The sequence below is a fragment of the Girardinichthys multiradiatus genome, chromosome 12, assembly GCF_021462225.1.
Source record: "Girardinichthys multiradiatus isolate DD_20200921_A chromosome 12, DD_fGirMul_XY1, whole genome shotgun sequence".
Classification (NCBI taxonomy): domain Eukaryota; kingdom Metazoa; phylum Chordata; class Actinopteri; order Cyprinodontiformes; family Goodeidae; genus Girardinichthys; species Girardinichthys multiradiatus.
Window position 1 is genome coordinate 45,422,860 of NC_061805.1, and position 13,639 is coordinate 45,436,498.

At 39.0% G+C, this 13,639-nt stretch overlaps 1 protein-coding gene across 50 annotated transcripts in view; it reads right to left on the reverse strand.

Moving 5' to 3' along the window:
* The window catches only part of camk2b1 (calcium/calmodulin-dependent protein kinase (CaM kinase) II beta 1), a 111,098-nt gene that overhangs the window by 70,737 nt on the left and 26,722 nt on the right, over window positions 1–13,639 (reverse strand). For 37 of the 50 annotated variants that reach the window (XR_007040526.1, XR_007040528.1, XM_047380623.1 and 34 more), the window contains exon 6: window positions 2,188–2,260. Coding sequence is in view for 48 of the 50 variants with exons in the window: in XM_047380623.1 (XP_047236579.1) it covers window positions 2,188–2,260 (73 nt within the window). In the remaining 2 variants the exon portion in view is untranslated. Of the gene's footprint in view, window positions 1–2,187; window positions 2,261–11,392; window positions 11,466–13,639 lie in introns of all 50 variants that reach the window. The other 13 variants (XM_047380639.1, XM_047380627.1, XM_047380632.1 and 10 more) reach the window with 1 other exon arrangement.

A 13,639-nucleotide genomic window follows, 5' to 3' on the forward strand; every position in this document is an offset into this window, starting at 1 on the left:
CTTTTTGATGTTGCAGTTACGGTGCAGAGTCGATGACGTAACCCCTACTGTCCCAATTCTCCAATTTTGCAGCTTGTAATCTGCGCACTTCAAACCATTACATGCACTTGTACAAAGTACACACTTCATAGAGGGGCGTAGGGTGTAGTGTGGGTATTGGGACAGGGCAATTACGTACTAAGGGGCCCAAAGTGTGCCAAGAAAATATCCCCCACACCATTACACCACCACCACCAGCCTGAACCGTTGATACAAGGCAGGATGGATCCATGCTTTCATGTTGTTGACGCCAAATTCTGACCCGAACATCCGAAGGTTGCAGCAGAAATCGAGACTCATCAGACCAGGCAACATTTTTCCAATCTTCTATTGTCCAATTTTAGTGAGCCTGTGCGAATTGTAGCCTCAGTTTCTTGTTCTTAGCTGACAGGAGTGGCACGCGGTGTGGTCTTCTGCTGCTGTAGCCCATCCGCCCCAATGTTCGACATATTGTGCGTTCAGAGATGCTCTTCTGCATGTCTTGGTTGTAATGAGTGGTTATTTGAGTTACTGTTGCCTTTCTATCAGCTCGAACCAGTCTGGCCATTCTCCTCTGACATCAACAAGGCATTTGCGCCCACAGAACTGCCACTAACTGGATATTTTCTCTTTTTCGGACCATTCTCTGTAAAACCTAGAGATGGTAGTGCGTGAAAATCCCAGTAGATCAGCAGTTTCTGAAATACTCAGACCAGCCTGTCTGGCACAAACAACCGTGCCACTTTCAAAGTCACTTAAATCACATTTCTTCCCCATTATGATGCTCGGTTTGAACTGCAGCAGATCATCTTGACCATGTCTACATGCCTAAATGCATTGAGTTGCTGCCATGTGATTGGCTGATTAGAAATTTGCGTTAACGAGCAATTGGACAGGTGTACCTAATAAAGTGGCCAATGAGTGTACAAGTGCAGGCCATTTGTTTTACCATTCATTGGGCTTCAGGATTCTGTTTGTTGACTAAACATCTCTAATAAACCTCTGAGGTCTTCACAGAACAGTTTAGCTTACAGAAATTAAATTACTACTGTTAGGTGTTGTCTGAAGGGAACTCTTTGCACTGGTTTTATTTAGTGGTATCAGGAAAGGGGGGAGTAAGAGGTGCTCAATACAAATGCATTGCGATTTGAGATTGTTTTTATTGGCACAAAGACACAGCTTGACTCTCTTGTTAGCTATTGCTAATTTCAGGGATCTTGTCAGTGAGGGCTGTCCTCAGTCATCACACTATGACCTATAGCGAGAAACACTCTCTGGTACGTGGCTGTGAAACAAGATAGGTGTGTAAGCTATATAAAGCCATTGCCTACAACAGTTCTGATAAACACAACCACCTTTGCTGGAATGCCAGGACTGACATTTGCATAGTGATCTACTTGACAAAGTGCATCATGCAAAACAAGATGCAACATAGAGGCACAACACATGCAGAAATACCAGCAGGTACAACACAAAGCAGCAAAATACAGGACTGGAAAACAGGTTGATTTCTAGTTATTTGCAGACACCGATTCAGAGACATATTATATTGGACATGTATGTTGCTTTGCAGAATCAGAAAGGCATCTAAGCAAAAACCCCTTAAGAGCACTGAGGGCTATGTGGACAATGTGAAAAATATTCGCAGAAGATAATACTGCTCTGTCAAGTAAATGAACTGGAGATAAGATTAGGTATTCTCTTAGCTGATATTATGTGGAGCAGCTGTGCAGTGACAGAAATCCTGCTACAAAAAGGTTACATAGCAGAAGCATTGGTCAGCCAGCATGACCTGCATTGCATGCTTAACACTGTTGCAACTCTCCACACACTGGAAATGACAAGAAGGTGGCTGCAGGTTCAGTATAGCACAAGAAAGCTGGAGTAAATTCAGGAAATGTTTTGCCCTGAATCTAAATTACAAAATTTTAAAAACTAGGTTTTATATTCAGTCTGAACGGTAAATATAGGAGGACTATTTTAAGCAGAATATAGAAGCAATGAGGTGATCCACAGCCCTCTATAACTCTTGAGAATTTGCTTGCAACAACCACAATTTCTAACTAACAGAACAGAAATCCACAAACTACAGAAACAGCTCAACCACAAACCCCAATGACACAAATATACAGCTCTGAAGGGGGCAGCAAAGCAATTCCCATCACTCACCTTCAGGTCACGGTGCACCACGCCCATTTGATGGCAGTGAAGCACCGCCTCCAGGATCTGCTGGATGCAATGACTGCATGCAAACACCAAGGGAGGGGGGCGCATGTTAGTCTTAGCAGCGCTACAAACCGTGCACAGACCGGGGGCGGCAGAAAAGAAGGACTGGTAGGTGGTGGAGAAGACTTTGAGGGTAGAACAAGAGTTGAAAAGACTCTTTTGTTGCCAAAGTGTCACATTTGTACCATTCATTGGCTTTGGTGGTTCCACAAACAGGCAAAATTATTTGAAAATGAAGCTAAACCTATTAGCTCTGAGTTAGCTTTGAACCCATAAGGAATACCATAGTACAAAGCATATTTCAGCATTCACATCGTTAGCAATCAATTGGTATCAATTAGTGAAGATTTTGTTAGGTTGACTGTTGTGGTAGAATGGCATAGCCGTGGGTGCTCTGCAACAGAAGACTCCTTTAAGTCAATCTAATATGCAAGAACTAACTGATGGTGGCAAATTTTTTCAGCTTAAATTTTTTTTTAACAACTCTTATCAAAAAATATTAGAAATTTCATCTGAGTCTAGATAGCCTTCCACCATCCATGCATAACCCAGCAGGTCTTAGACAAGACCTGAGGGATATGAGAATTTGACTGGCCACAGGGGGATGGAAAGCACTGATGAAGAAGGTAAATGAAGGACTGAGTCATTGTATAGTTAATATCATTTGAACATTGTCTGTGTAAGAATAGGCTGACAAGACTGGAAAATAAATCTGTTGTTGGTAAATCACCAGAGATTAAAAATAAACCTTCCAAAAGCCAAAAACTGTAAGAAAGAAACTAGGAGGCAGCAGTGGTGCGAGACTAGATAACATTTCTGATATGATGGAAGAGGTTATGATTAAAGCTATGATGACACTCACAGGAAACAACAGAGCGCAGAAGTGTGAATATTGTTCAGCTGATGGATGAGTAGAGCTCCAGTGACACACAAGAAGTTCAAGCATCAATCTGGGCTGATGTGTCTTCTTGGATGTGATTAAAGCTTGAACAGGTATGAGCGCCTCCTGTGCACTGACATTTTTTTAATGGATTTACTTTGTATAATATTTAAAATGTATGGTTCGTTATCTGTACCTAATGAAAAACTGCATGTAAATGTAATATCTACAACAGGGCATGAAACTATTTTTAATGACAAAAAAAGTCTCCTTGGAAGTCAAATAAAACAAAGAGTAAAAAAGTCAGATTCTTAGGAGCAATCTGTCAACTTTTGCCACTCTGACCTACAGTGGCATTTACTGAGGGGCTCTGGCAATAAATAATTAAGAAGAAGGTCAATTATTTTGTAGAGGAAAACCTTTCCATCCAGTGGCTATACAGTCAGTTAAAAAGTACCTCCTTTAAATTCTAGGGTTTCATCTCAGGACTTTATTGTGTTAAGAATTTATGATATTAGGAGTTGAGAAATTATGAATTATTGGGATACGCACATTCGTTTCCATTTTGACTTTGTTTAATACATCATCACATGGTGGGATCTGTGGTTTGTTATACTCGAGGTTAGATTAACACAATTTTACATGATTTGGAAGAATAGCTAGAGTGTACTTTCTGTTTTTCATTAAATCTGCAATAAAATTTATTACAAAAGATCATAAAATTCTTTAAGGCCACATCCACACTGCAGGTCTTAATGCTCAAATCCAATTTTTTCAGAAATCTGATTTTTTGGTGTGGTCAATCACATTACTTTGAAAATGTTGGGGCTCCAAATTGACCTACTGCAGCAGTGGCAGATCATCCTAAGCTCAGTAACCTCGATAGCACTTTAGTCCTCTGTTTGAACGGTTGTATACGAATTTTACAATAAAAACGACATCCCACATCCAGACGGTTCCTATGAGCCTTTCAATTAGACTTGAATAAAGATTTATCTCTAACGTCCTGCTGTCTTTCCACTGTGCAGTACTATTCTAGCCCCTCATCTGTTTTGCTGACTGCTACCATTTCCTGCTGGGCGGCGCAAAATTGTGACAAATGCGATGCAAAGTGACGTCAAAGTCACATCTAATCTGCCTTGGTCGTTCCCACTGAAGTCACATTCCAAAAGATGAGATACAAGTCGGATTCAGGAACACATATGAATGTGGCTCAAATGTCAGTTGAAAATGTCAGATATGGGTCAGATATCAGCATTCATACTTGTTCTAAAAAGTCTGACCTGGTTATTTGACCTCCCAAAAAATCAGATTTGGGCCACATTTGCCTGCAGTGTGAATGGTGCCTAGCTAAGCCAAACGACCAACTTTCTAGTGTGTTGGCATATCAAGAGCCATCAAATAACTGTATCTGACCAAAAGCTGTTGTCTCAATATAAATGTCCATCGTGGGAAATATTTGTAAAGCAAAACAAAGAAAGAAAAAAATAGACATGTTTTCTGATTTTTAAAAAGATTCTCCTCAATGATCCAAGTACTGTTTGCTTAAATAAACAATGAGCAATACATGTAGAACACAATAACCTTTGGATTTAATGACATGTTACAAAATCAAAAATTCAAAATAAACTGAAAAAAAAAAAAAAAAAAAAACTAAAAAAATGTAATGTGAATGTGAGAAGGAGCTCTAAATTGTGATTTATCACAACATTTAATGACCATCAGTTTCTCTATCATCTTTTTCTTTAATTTGGTCTTATTTCCTTTACAGCTTTGTCACATATCAAACTGTCATAATGAGGGAAACTTATTGTATGGAATCCCTTTGAGATGAGTTAAAAGAAAGACACAAGTCTAACTTTCTTCTTAGTTTCCAAAAACCTACTAAATTGGCTCTGATAGAGATAAGATGTGTTCATTTGCAAAGGAAATGACAAAAACAGATACAGAAAAGAAATGTGAAATTGGCTTTATTTTGTTTTTTGTTTCTAAAGCAAAAAGCGATAATAACCATTTGTTTAGAAGGTTGCCATGTGAGCTTTCTCTAAAACAGTTTTTATGTGGACAAAAAGATGTAAACATATAAGCAAAATTTTGTTTTACAAAACAAAACCAAATTAGTTATTAGAAGGCTTAAAACCATGACATCAGGGTAAAATACATCTCTAACTAATACCTGATCTGCATAAGCAATGTAATGTATCTAAAGCTAATGTTAATTTTGGTTCCTTAAACTAAAAAAACAATTACATAATATAATAGGGCAGATCCTGAAACAACATGTAATGTAATAAATCAGGTCAGACAATACAAGTTGAAAACCACACAGAGTGAGAGGGAGGAAGAAAGATGTTGCAACCTGAGGGTAAAGTTCAGGACTATTAGGAATCCTGTGTCTCATCTCTATAGGTCTCCCAGTGAATGGACAGGTCACATCTACAGAGTGTGTCTACGTGCGGGTGCAGGCTGATCATAAAGAAGCTGCTCTTGTCATGATCCCTGGGTGTTACGGAAGGTCTTGCTGTATTCAGTTAATTTCTCTGTGTTATTATCGTTAGAAAGGTGTTGCCATGTAGGTTATTTTCTTCAGGTTTAGTTTTTTACTTATCTCTTGTAGTCTGTTATTCTAGTTTATTCTCTCAGGTCCGTGTTAGTCTTGTTCCTCTTGGTTTTTAGTTTCCTTTGTGTCTAGTTTAGTTCCCTCTGTGTTAATTAGTCTCATTTCCTAGGTTTCCCTGTTCAGCCACTCCCCTCTCCCAGCTGTTCCACGTTCCCCTGATTAGCCCACCTGGATCCAAAGTCATTCTCCACTCCTCCCCCAGTAAAAGCTCACTGGTTTTCACTCTTCTTGATGGGTTCCTCCCATTACTGTGTCCTACTCTTAACATACAAAACTTGACAGCCCTGTAACATTAAAACTTGTTTGATCGTTGTATTTGTTGTTTCCGTAACAGAGACATAGAACCCAAACACCGCCTCTTTCCAGGTTATTCCAAACAGACCTGTAGAACCATAGATTTAGTCAAAGCAAAGTTATCCACACCGCTGCCAAAATCCTTTTCCATTCAGCTTGATTGAAACTGATAAGCTCCTGGTAATTCAAAGATTTTTAATAAATTTAATTTATTAAAGGTTCCTAAATATATCATATTTTTAGGCACTAGAATTTATTTTTATCAATTTCTTGAAAGTGAGCTGACAGGAAATGGGGTGGAGAGAGGGAGAAGACATGCGGCAAACGGCGACGGGCCGGGACTCAAACCCATGACAGCCATGTCGAGGATCAAGATTTCCAAACATGGGTCGCAACCTTAACTCCTGCACCACCACCTGAACTTAATTTTTTTTTTAAAGTAGTCTGTATGTTAGAATTAATCTTTTGTGTTTGTTTAGTCATTTTTGTTTAATCATTGATGAGTAGATATTGGCTGACTGAAAATAAATTACATATTTGTTTTATCTTAATACTTTCCAGCTTTTTTAAATATTTTAACTGAAATGTTGCTTTAAAGTAAATTCTTAATCCTGAACAATTTACAGAGATATCCTTGAGCTTATTTAGTGGGATAAAGATAGCTCTGGGGAGTGTTCACTCTTCCTCTTAAATATGATGTTATGAGACTGATTGACCTATGAACATTAATATGGCTTGAAGTAGGTTCAACATCCCTAAATTTGAAACCTTCAGTCATACCTACAGAAATGTGTTTCTGTGTTTAGGATAAATTCTAAACTGCTTGCATATCCACATATCCTCAGACACGGTCAGCTGTTGAACTGGTCAACTCCTCTGTGTGAGCCTTGTACAGGTCCTCCTCAAAATATTAGCATATTGTGATAAAGTTAATTATTTTCCATAATGTCATGATGAAAATTTAACATTCATATATTTTAGATTCATTGCACACTAACTGAAATATTTCAGGTCTTTTATTGTCTTAACATGGATGATTTTGGCATACAGCTCATGAAAACCCAAAATTCCTATCTCACAAAATTAGCATATTTCATCCGACCAATAAAAGAAAAGCGTTTTTAATAAAAAAAACGTCAACCTTCAAATAATCATGTACAGTTATGCACTCAATACTTGGTCAGGAATCCTTTTGCAGAAATGACTGCTTCAATGCGGCGTGGTATGGAGGCAATCAGCCTGTGGCACTGCTGAGGTCTTATGGATGCTTCGATAGCGGCCTTTAGCTCATCCAGAGTGTTGGGTCTTGAGTCTCTCAACGTTCTCTTCACAATATCCCACAGATTCTCTATGGGGTTCAGGTCAGGAGAGTTGGCAGGCCAATTGAGCACAGTGATACCATGGTCAGTAAACCATTTACCAGTGGTTTTGGCACTGTGAGCAGGTGCCAGGTCGTGCTGAAAAATGAAATCTTCATCTCCATAAAGCTTTTCAGCAGATGGAAGCATGAAGTGCTCCAAAATCTCCTGATAGCTAGCTGCATTGACCCTGCCCTTGATAAAACACAGTGGACCAACACCAGCAGCTGACACGGCACCCCAGACCATCACTGACTGTGGGTACTTGACACTGGACTTCTGGCATTTTGGCATTTCCTTTTCCCCAGTCTTCCTCCAGACTCTGGCACCTTGATTTCCGAATGACATGCAGAATTTGCTTTCATCCGAAAAAAGTACTTTGGACCACTGAGCAACAGTCCAGTGCTGCTTCTCTGTAGCCCAGGTCAGGCGCTTCTGCCGCTGTTTCTGGTTCAAAAGTGGCTTGACCTGGGGAATGCGGCACCTGTAGCCCATTTCCTGCACACGCCTGTGCACGGTGGCTCTGGATGTTTCTACTCCAGACTCAGTCCACTGCTTCCGCAGGTCCCCCAAGGTCTGGAATCAGCCCTTCTCCACAATCTTCCTCAGGGTCCGGTCACCTCTTCTCGTTGTGCAGCGTTTTCTGCCACACTTTTTCCTTCCCACAGACTTCCCACTGAGGTGCCTTGATACAGCACTCTGGGAACAGCCTATTCGTTCAGAAATTTCTTTCTGTGTCTTACCCTCTTGCTTGAGGGTGTCAATAGTGGCCTTCTGGACAGCAGTCAGGTCGGCAGTCTTACCCATGATTAGGGTTTTGAGTGATGAACCAGGCTGGGAGTTTTAAAGGCCTCAGGAATCTTTTGCAGGTGTTTAGAGTTAACTCGTTGATTCAGATGATTAGGTTCAAAGCTCGTTTAGAGACCCTTTTAATGTTATGCTAATTTTGTGAGATAGGAATTTTGGGTTTTCATGAGCTGTATGCCAAAATCATCCGTATTAAGACAATAAAAGACCTGAAATATTTCAGTTAGTGTGCAATGAATCTAAAATATATGAATGTTAAATTTTCATCATGACATTATGGAAAATAATGAACTTTATCACAATATGCTAATATTTTGAGAAGGACCTGTAAATACCCTGGCCCCAAATATGCCTTTTTCCTTGTGCATTTTCTTGCAGTTGCAATCACAACTAAATGTCTAGTCTCTGACTTTATCTCTTCTATTTTACAGTTTGTTATAAAAAAAATCCAAAGAAATGTCTATTTAAAAATAATCTCTGCCCATCTAAAAGCTCTAAAACATGAGGTTGAATATAAGTAAGGCCAGTCCACACAAACACAGATATTTTAGAAATTTTATGCTGTGTTTGCACCTCTTGTCCACTTGCACACACACTTTTTTCAGTGAAAAAACTATTGTTGAACGATGTTTTAAATGTTTTTAAAAAATACTTTCTGAAGTCAAAATCCTTAGAAACTCAGTTTGTGGTGTATGGACCGGATATGACTTTCTGTGGTAGAGACCCCGACAAAAACAACTTATGTTGATTTTCTGTCACATCAGTCTCATGGTGTCTTGGCCGTTTTCATGAAGCTTCAAATGTAAGCAGAAGAGTAATGTCTAACAGCAAAGACTAAACAGAGAAAACATGACATCCAATGGTGTTGGGATAACCTTTAACCTTACACTGCTTTTATTAGCCCACATCTTCTTCTTCTGAAAATCTGACATTAATGTCTACGTTATCGTCCCCTGCTGGCATGGCAAAGATGTTCCAGCTTTTTTTTGTATTGGAATCCCAGAGTCTCTACACACATATTTGTTGAAAAATGCATTAAAAAAACTGTTTAAAAAACCTCCAGTTGTGCTGTAGCTGACGAGTCAGACTACATATCAAAAACCGAAAAAAATAATTGCTTTGGTGTAAATTGCTACATTAATAATATAAAAATATTTGCTAAAGAAACTCTAAAAAACTCCGGGCAAACTCTAAAAAAAACTGAAAATATTTTCAAAAAGGGAAGTATGGTCCACATCATTTCTGGCAGTTGTGTGGTTTGGATTCCTTTTATAACATCAATCTGTGCATTAAAGCAAAAATCAAGGTTCCAAACGTTATGGGGTAAGAATGCTTACCTATGTTTTAAAAAGAAGACGTAATATTTGCTTCCAAGCTGATATTTCTTTGAGCGCTAGGGCATAACAGTTAACTGAGCATAAATATTTGTAATCTTGCTTGAAAACATTTACGATTATAATATGCTCCCATATATAAAAATATAGCTGATGTTAGGCATGGTTACAGGTTTTAGGATATGCTAAGCTTTTAAAATTACTATTTGCAATGTTTAACGTCCTTTATAAGATGCCAGAGAGAGCGGTGGAGAGACCAGCGTTTTCTCTGGCTATATACCGCACAGAGTAATACAGTGTTACCCCTCGCCCACCTGCTGTTGGTCACTAAAATGTTTGCAGCAGCGAAAAGTAAGGAAGTACTCATGGCATAGAAACTAAATGTGAACCACACATCATTCTTATTAAAGTAACTAAAACTAAAGCTGACAAGCTAAGACTGACATCCGTTTAGCTGCCAACTACAGGCTGATAGCCCCACTAATAACCAGCTGATATCAGTTTGATATATTCCCAGTATGACTCTATAAAGAGCAGAAATATAAAAAGAGATAATATTTTGCTCAGTAAAGCACTGCTAGTAAATTTAGAGGGGTCTTTTGTTTTTTTGCTCAGATCTATAGATCAACTGCAATAATTGTTGCTATTCTGATTTAATAGTCATCATATTTTTGTCATATTATCATGATAAAGATATGACAAAATAAACACTCAAAAGTGTTTCTACTTGGTTGAGAGTAGGGCTGCACCTAACAATTATTTTGGTAATTGATTAATCAATTGATTATTTTGTCAATTAATCAATCAATAATCAGAAAGCAAAAGCTGTTTAATAGGACATTTTGTACAGAATTTGAACCAGGTGAAGCTAAAGCTATTCCACTTGAGGACTTCTGGATTTTTATAGGCAAAGATGGTTTTTCATCTTAAATGTAAAATGTATATATTTTTTGTACAATTGGGGCCTAATTTCTGGTCTGAGTTGGTTGTTCTTTCAGCAAATGGCATGTTTTAGAGTCTGTATACTCAAGTTGTTAATTATTTGATTACTAAATTAGTTGACGATTATTTCAATAATCGATTAATCACGATTAATCTGATTGTTTCAGCCCTAGTTCATAGCAAACACAAATCCCATATAATGAGTCGTCCATTCCGTTACTGAAAAAACTATTTCCTTCTCAATAAAGTTTTATTTTAAAAGTTGCCTCTAGCCGACGTTATTGTGCAAAAAACAAGTGTCATTGAGCATATTGCAGACGTAGAGGGCCTAATTGTATGGTACTTAAATAATTAGCTAACATTTATTGCAGTCTAGGCACTTCTCTGCAATATGTATATTGCGTGAAGTTATGTTGCGATGTATTGTGTAGCATATATACTACATCTGTTTTCACAGAATTTTGTAAATATTGGACATTTATCAGGGATGTGCCCTGTGCAGGTAACCGTGTGTGAACATGCTCAATCCCATTTGCTAATATGTGGGCTTCCAGTCAGTGCAACAGGAGCTTTGGCTATGGGACCACTTGTGGGATGGTTGTTAGGAGAGCAACCAGGAGGGCAGATGGAACTGGAAACGTGGGTGAGGCAGGCCAAATTCTTCCAATTAGAAAAAAATAAAATGAAATTCATAACATTAATTAAGCCAAAAGAAAACATCCACAACAAGATACAAGTCGGACAGGCGCACATCAGAACTGAGACGTACAGGATTGACACAAACGGACGAGGTGGAGTAGGGAGGGGGTAAGGAAGGAGGAAAGGGGGTGGAGGAAAGGAAGCAAGCAAAGGTGGTGGCTGGGAGGGGTGGTTTAAGGGTAAGGGATGCAAATGCTCCTCAACACATACTAACCTTCAGGTCCCTGTGCACTATGTCATGTTGGTGAATGTGATGGACACTTTCTAGAATCTGATGGATACAGTGACTGTGAAGACAAAACAGAGAGAGGGGGCAGTGGGGGAGGAGGACAGATGAGCCACAGGGATGCACAGAGAGGGACAGGAGTGGTATGGAAAAGAACAAGGATGCCAGAAGAATAGTGTGACAGACAGGGCAAATAAGCCCACAAAACGGAGGAGAAAAGGGGCAGGTCAGATTAGAGGAGTGACAGTGGATGTCAGAGGAAATCATGTAAGAGGCAGAGGAAAAGAAAAGGATGTGATGCAGACAGAGAGCAATGGGAAGGGTAGGCGAGTAAGTGTAGGTGGAGGAGACAGAAATGTTTCGTTTTGCTTTTTTTAAACCCGATGAGACAAGAGTAGCCACAGCAGAGTAACCTGCCAGACAAAAATCACAACAACACTGGCACAGAAAAAGTACCGAATACAGATGACAGCTTGTGAAAGAGAAGAAAATCACCATTTGCATAGAAAAGTAAGAGATACTAAAAAGAAATGAAACGGTCGTGTATAGGCTGACACTGAATCATAGAGGACAGGTGGTTATTTTTCTATGCCTAAAGGGAAACATTGCTGTGTGCGTACTCTGCAAAAACAAACATGAAATGTCCTCCTAATGTTGTATGTGTACATGTGTGTTTAAAATATTTGTGAGTGCAGCAAAATCATTGTGAGAGAGAGAGTAATGTACAGAATATGTGACTAATAGCAGGCACAGGGAGACGGGCAACCTGCAGGATCCACACCCACACTGTGTCTAGAGTGGGAGGACTGAGAGAGAGAATCAGAGAGATAGATGCACATGCCCCGTTCATCTGAACTACACACAAAAGCACACATAATGGGACGCTGTTCTTAAATACAGCGTCCGGCACCAATACATGTCTAAGACTTCCCTAATTTTGAGAGTCATCGTGTATTTAGGTATTAAATTATCAACTTGTACTTTAATTTGTCGCATAACCTGCAACTCAGGGATTAAGACTCTGATGAACAAGACTGTTAGGAAATGTGTTTTTATTATAAATCATTGTCTGGTTTATTTTTTTTAAATATCTGAGGCCTTAACAGAACACCGGGGCTGCACGGTGGCGCAGTTGGTAGCACTGTTGCCTTGCCGCAAGAAGGTCCTGGGTTCGATTCCCGGCCTGGGGTCTTTCTGCATGGAGTTTGCATGTTCTCCCCGTGCATGCGTGGGTTCTCACCGGGTACTCCGGCTTCCTCCCACAGTCCAAAGACATGCTTTGTTAGGTTAATTGGTTTATTTTTTCACTCTAAATTGACCGTAGGTGTATGAATGAGTGTGTGCATGGTTGTTTGTGTGTTGCCCTGCGATGGACTGGCGATCTGTCCAGGGTGTACCCTGCCTCTCGCCCATAGACTGCTGGAGATAGGCACCAGCTCCCCCGTGACTCACTATGGAATAAGCGGTAGAAAATGACTGACTTAACAGAACACCAATGTTTATTTTATGATTAAAGTATCCAACCAAATGGGACTTTTAATTATTTATTAAGTGACTTCTGAAGTCAATTGGATGGATTTTATTTACGGGGATCAGAGTACAGGAGTATACAACTGCATGCCTAATGTTTGAGATTTCTATTTGTAAAAAAAAATATATTTGTTTATTGTTTTCCTCTCAATTCACAGTTATGTACTACTCTTAGCTGGTCTGTCCCAAAATATGCCAAGAAAATATATTGACCTTTGTGTTAATAACGTGACAAATTATGGAAAAACTCATAAGCATTAATAAGTAAAAGGGACAGACTAAGAGAATTTTCTTTTTACATTCCGAGAATAAAGTCGTATTGCAAGAATAATACATTAGCTTACATAATGACTGTACGGTACGACTGACATCAGCTGCTGGGCTCAGGTTGAGGCTGTTGTTTGGTTGAACTGGTTATGTCAGATCTGGATAACTCTATCGAAGCTTTTTTCTCAGTAGAACAAATTTATTCTCATAATGTTAGATCTTTATTCTTGTAATTTCCATCAGAAAAATCTCTTAGTCTGGTCCTAATACTCCGTTGTACTTTGAAAGCACGTTACCATGAAAGAAAATCTAAAAACATGGAAAGTAATTCCAATTCTAATTAAAAAAAAATTTTTATTATTTAGCAACAAAGTGTATGAAGAGTCCATGAAGCACTCTTAGGAAAAACAGTTTCATCATTTTTGTTTTATTCAAACC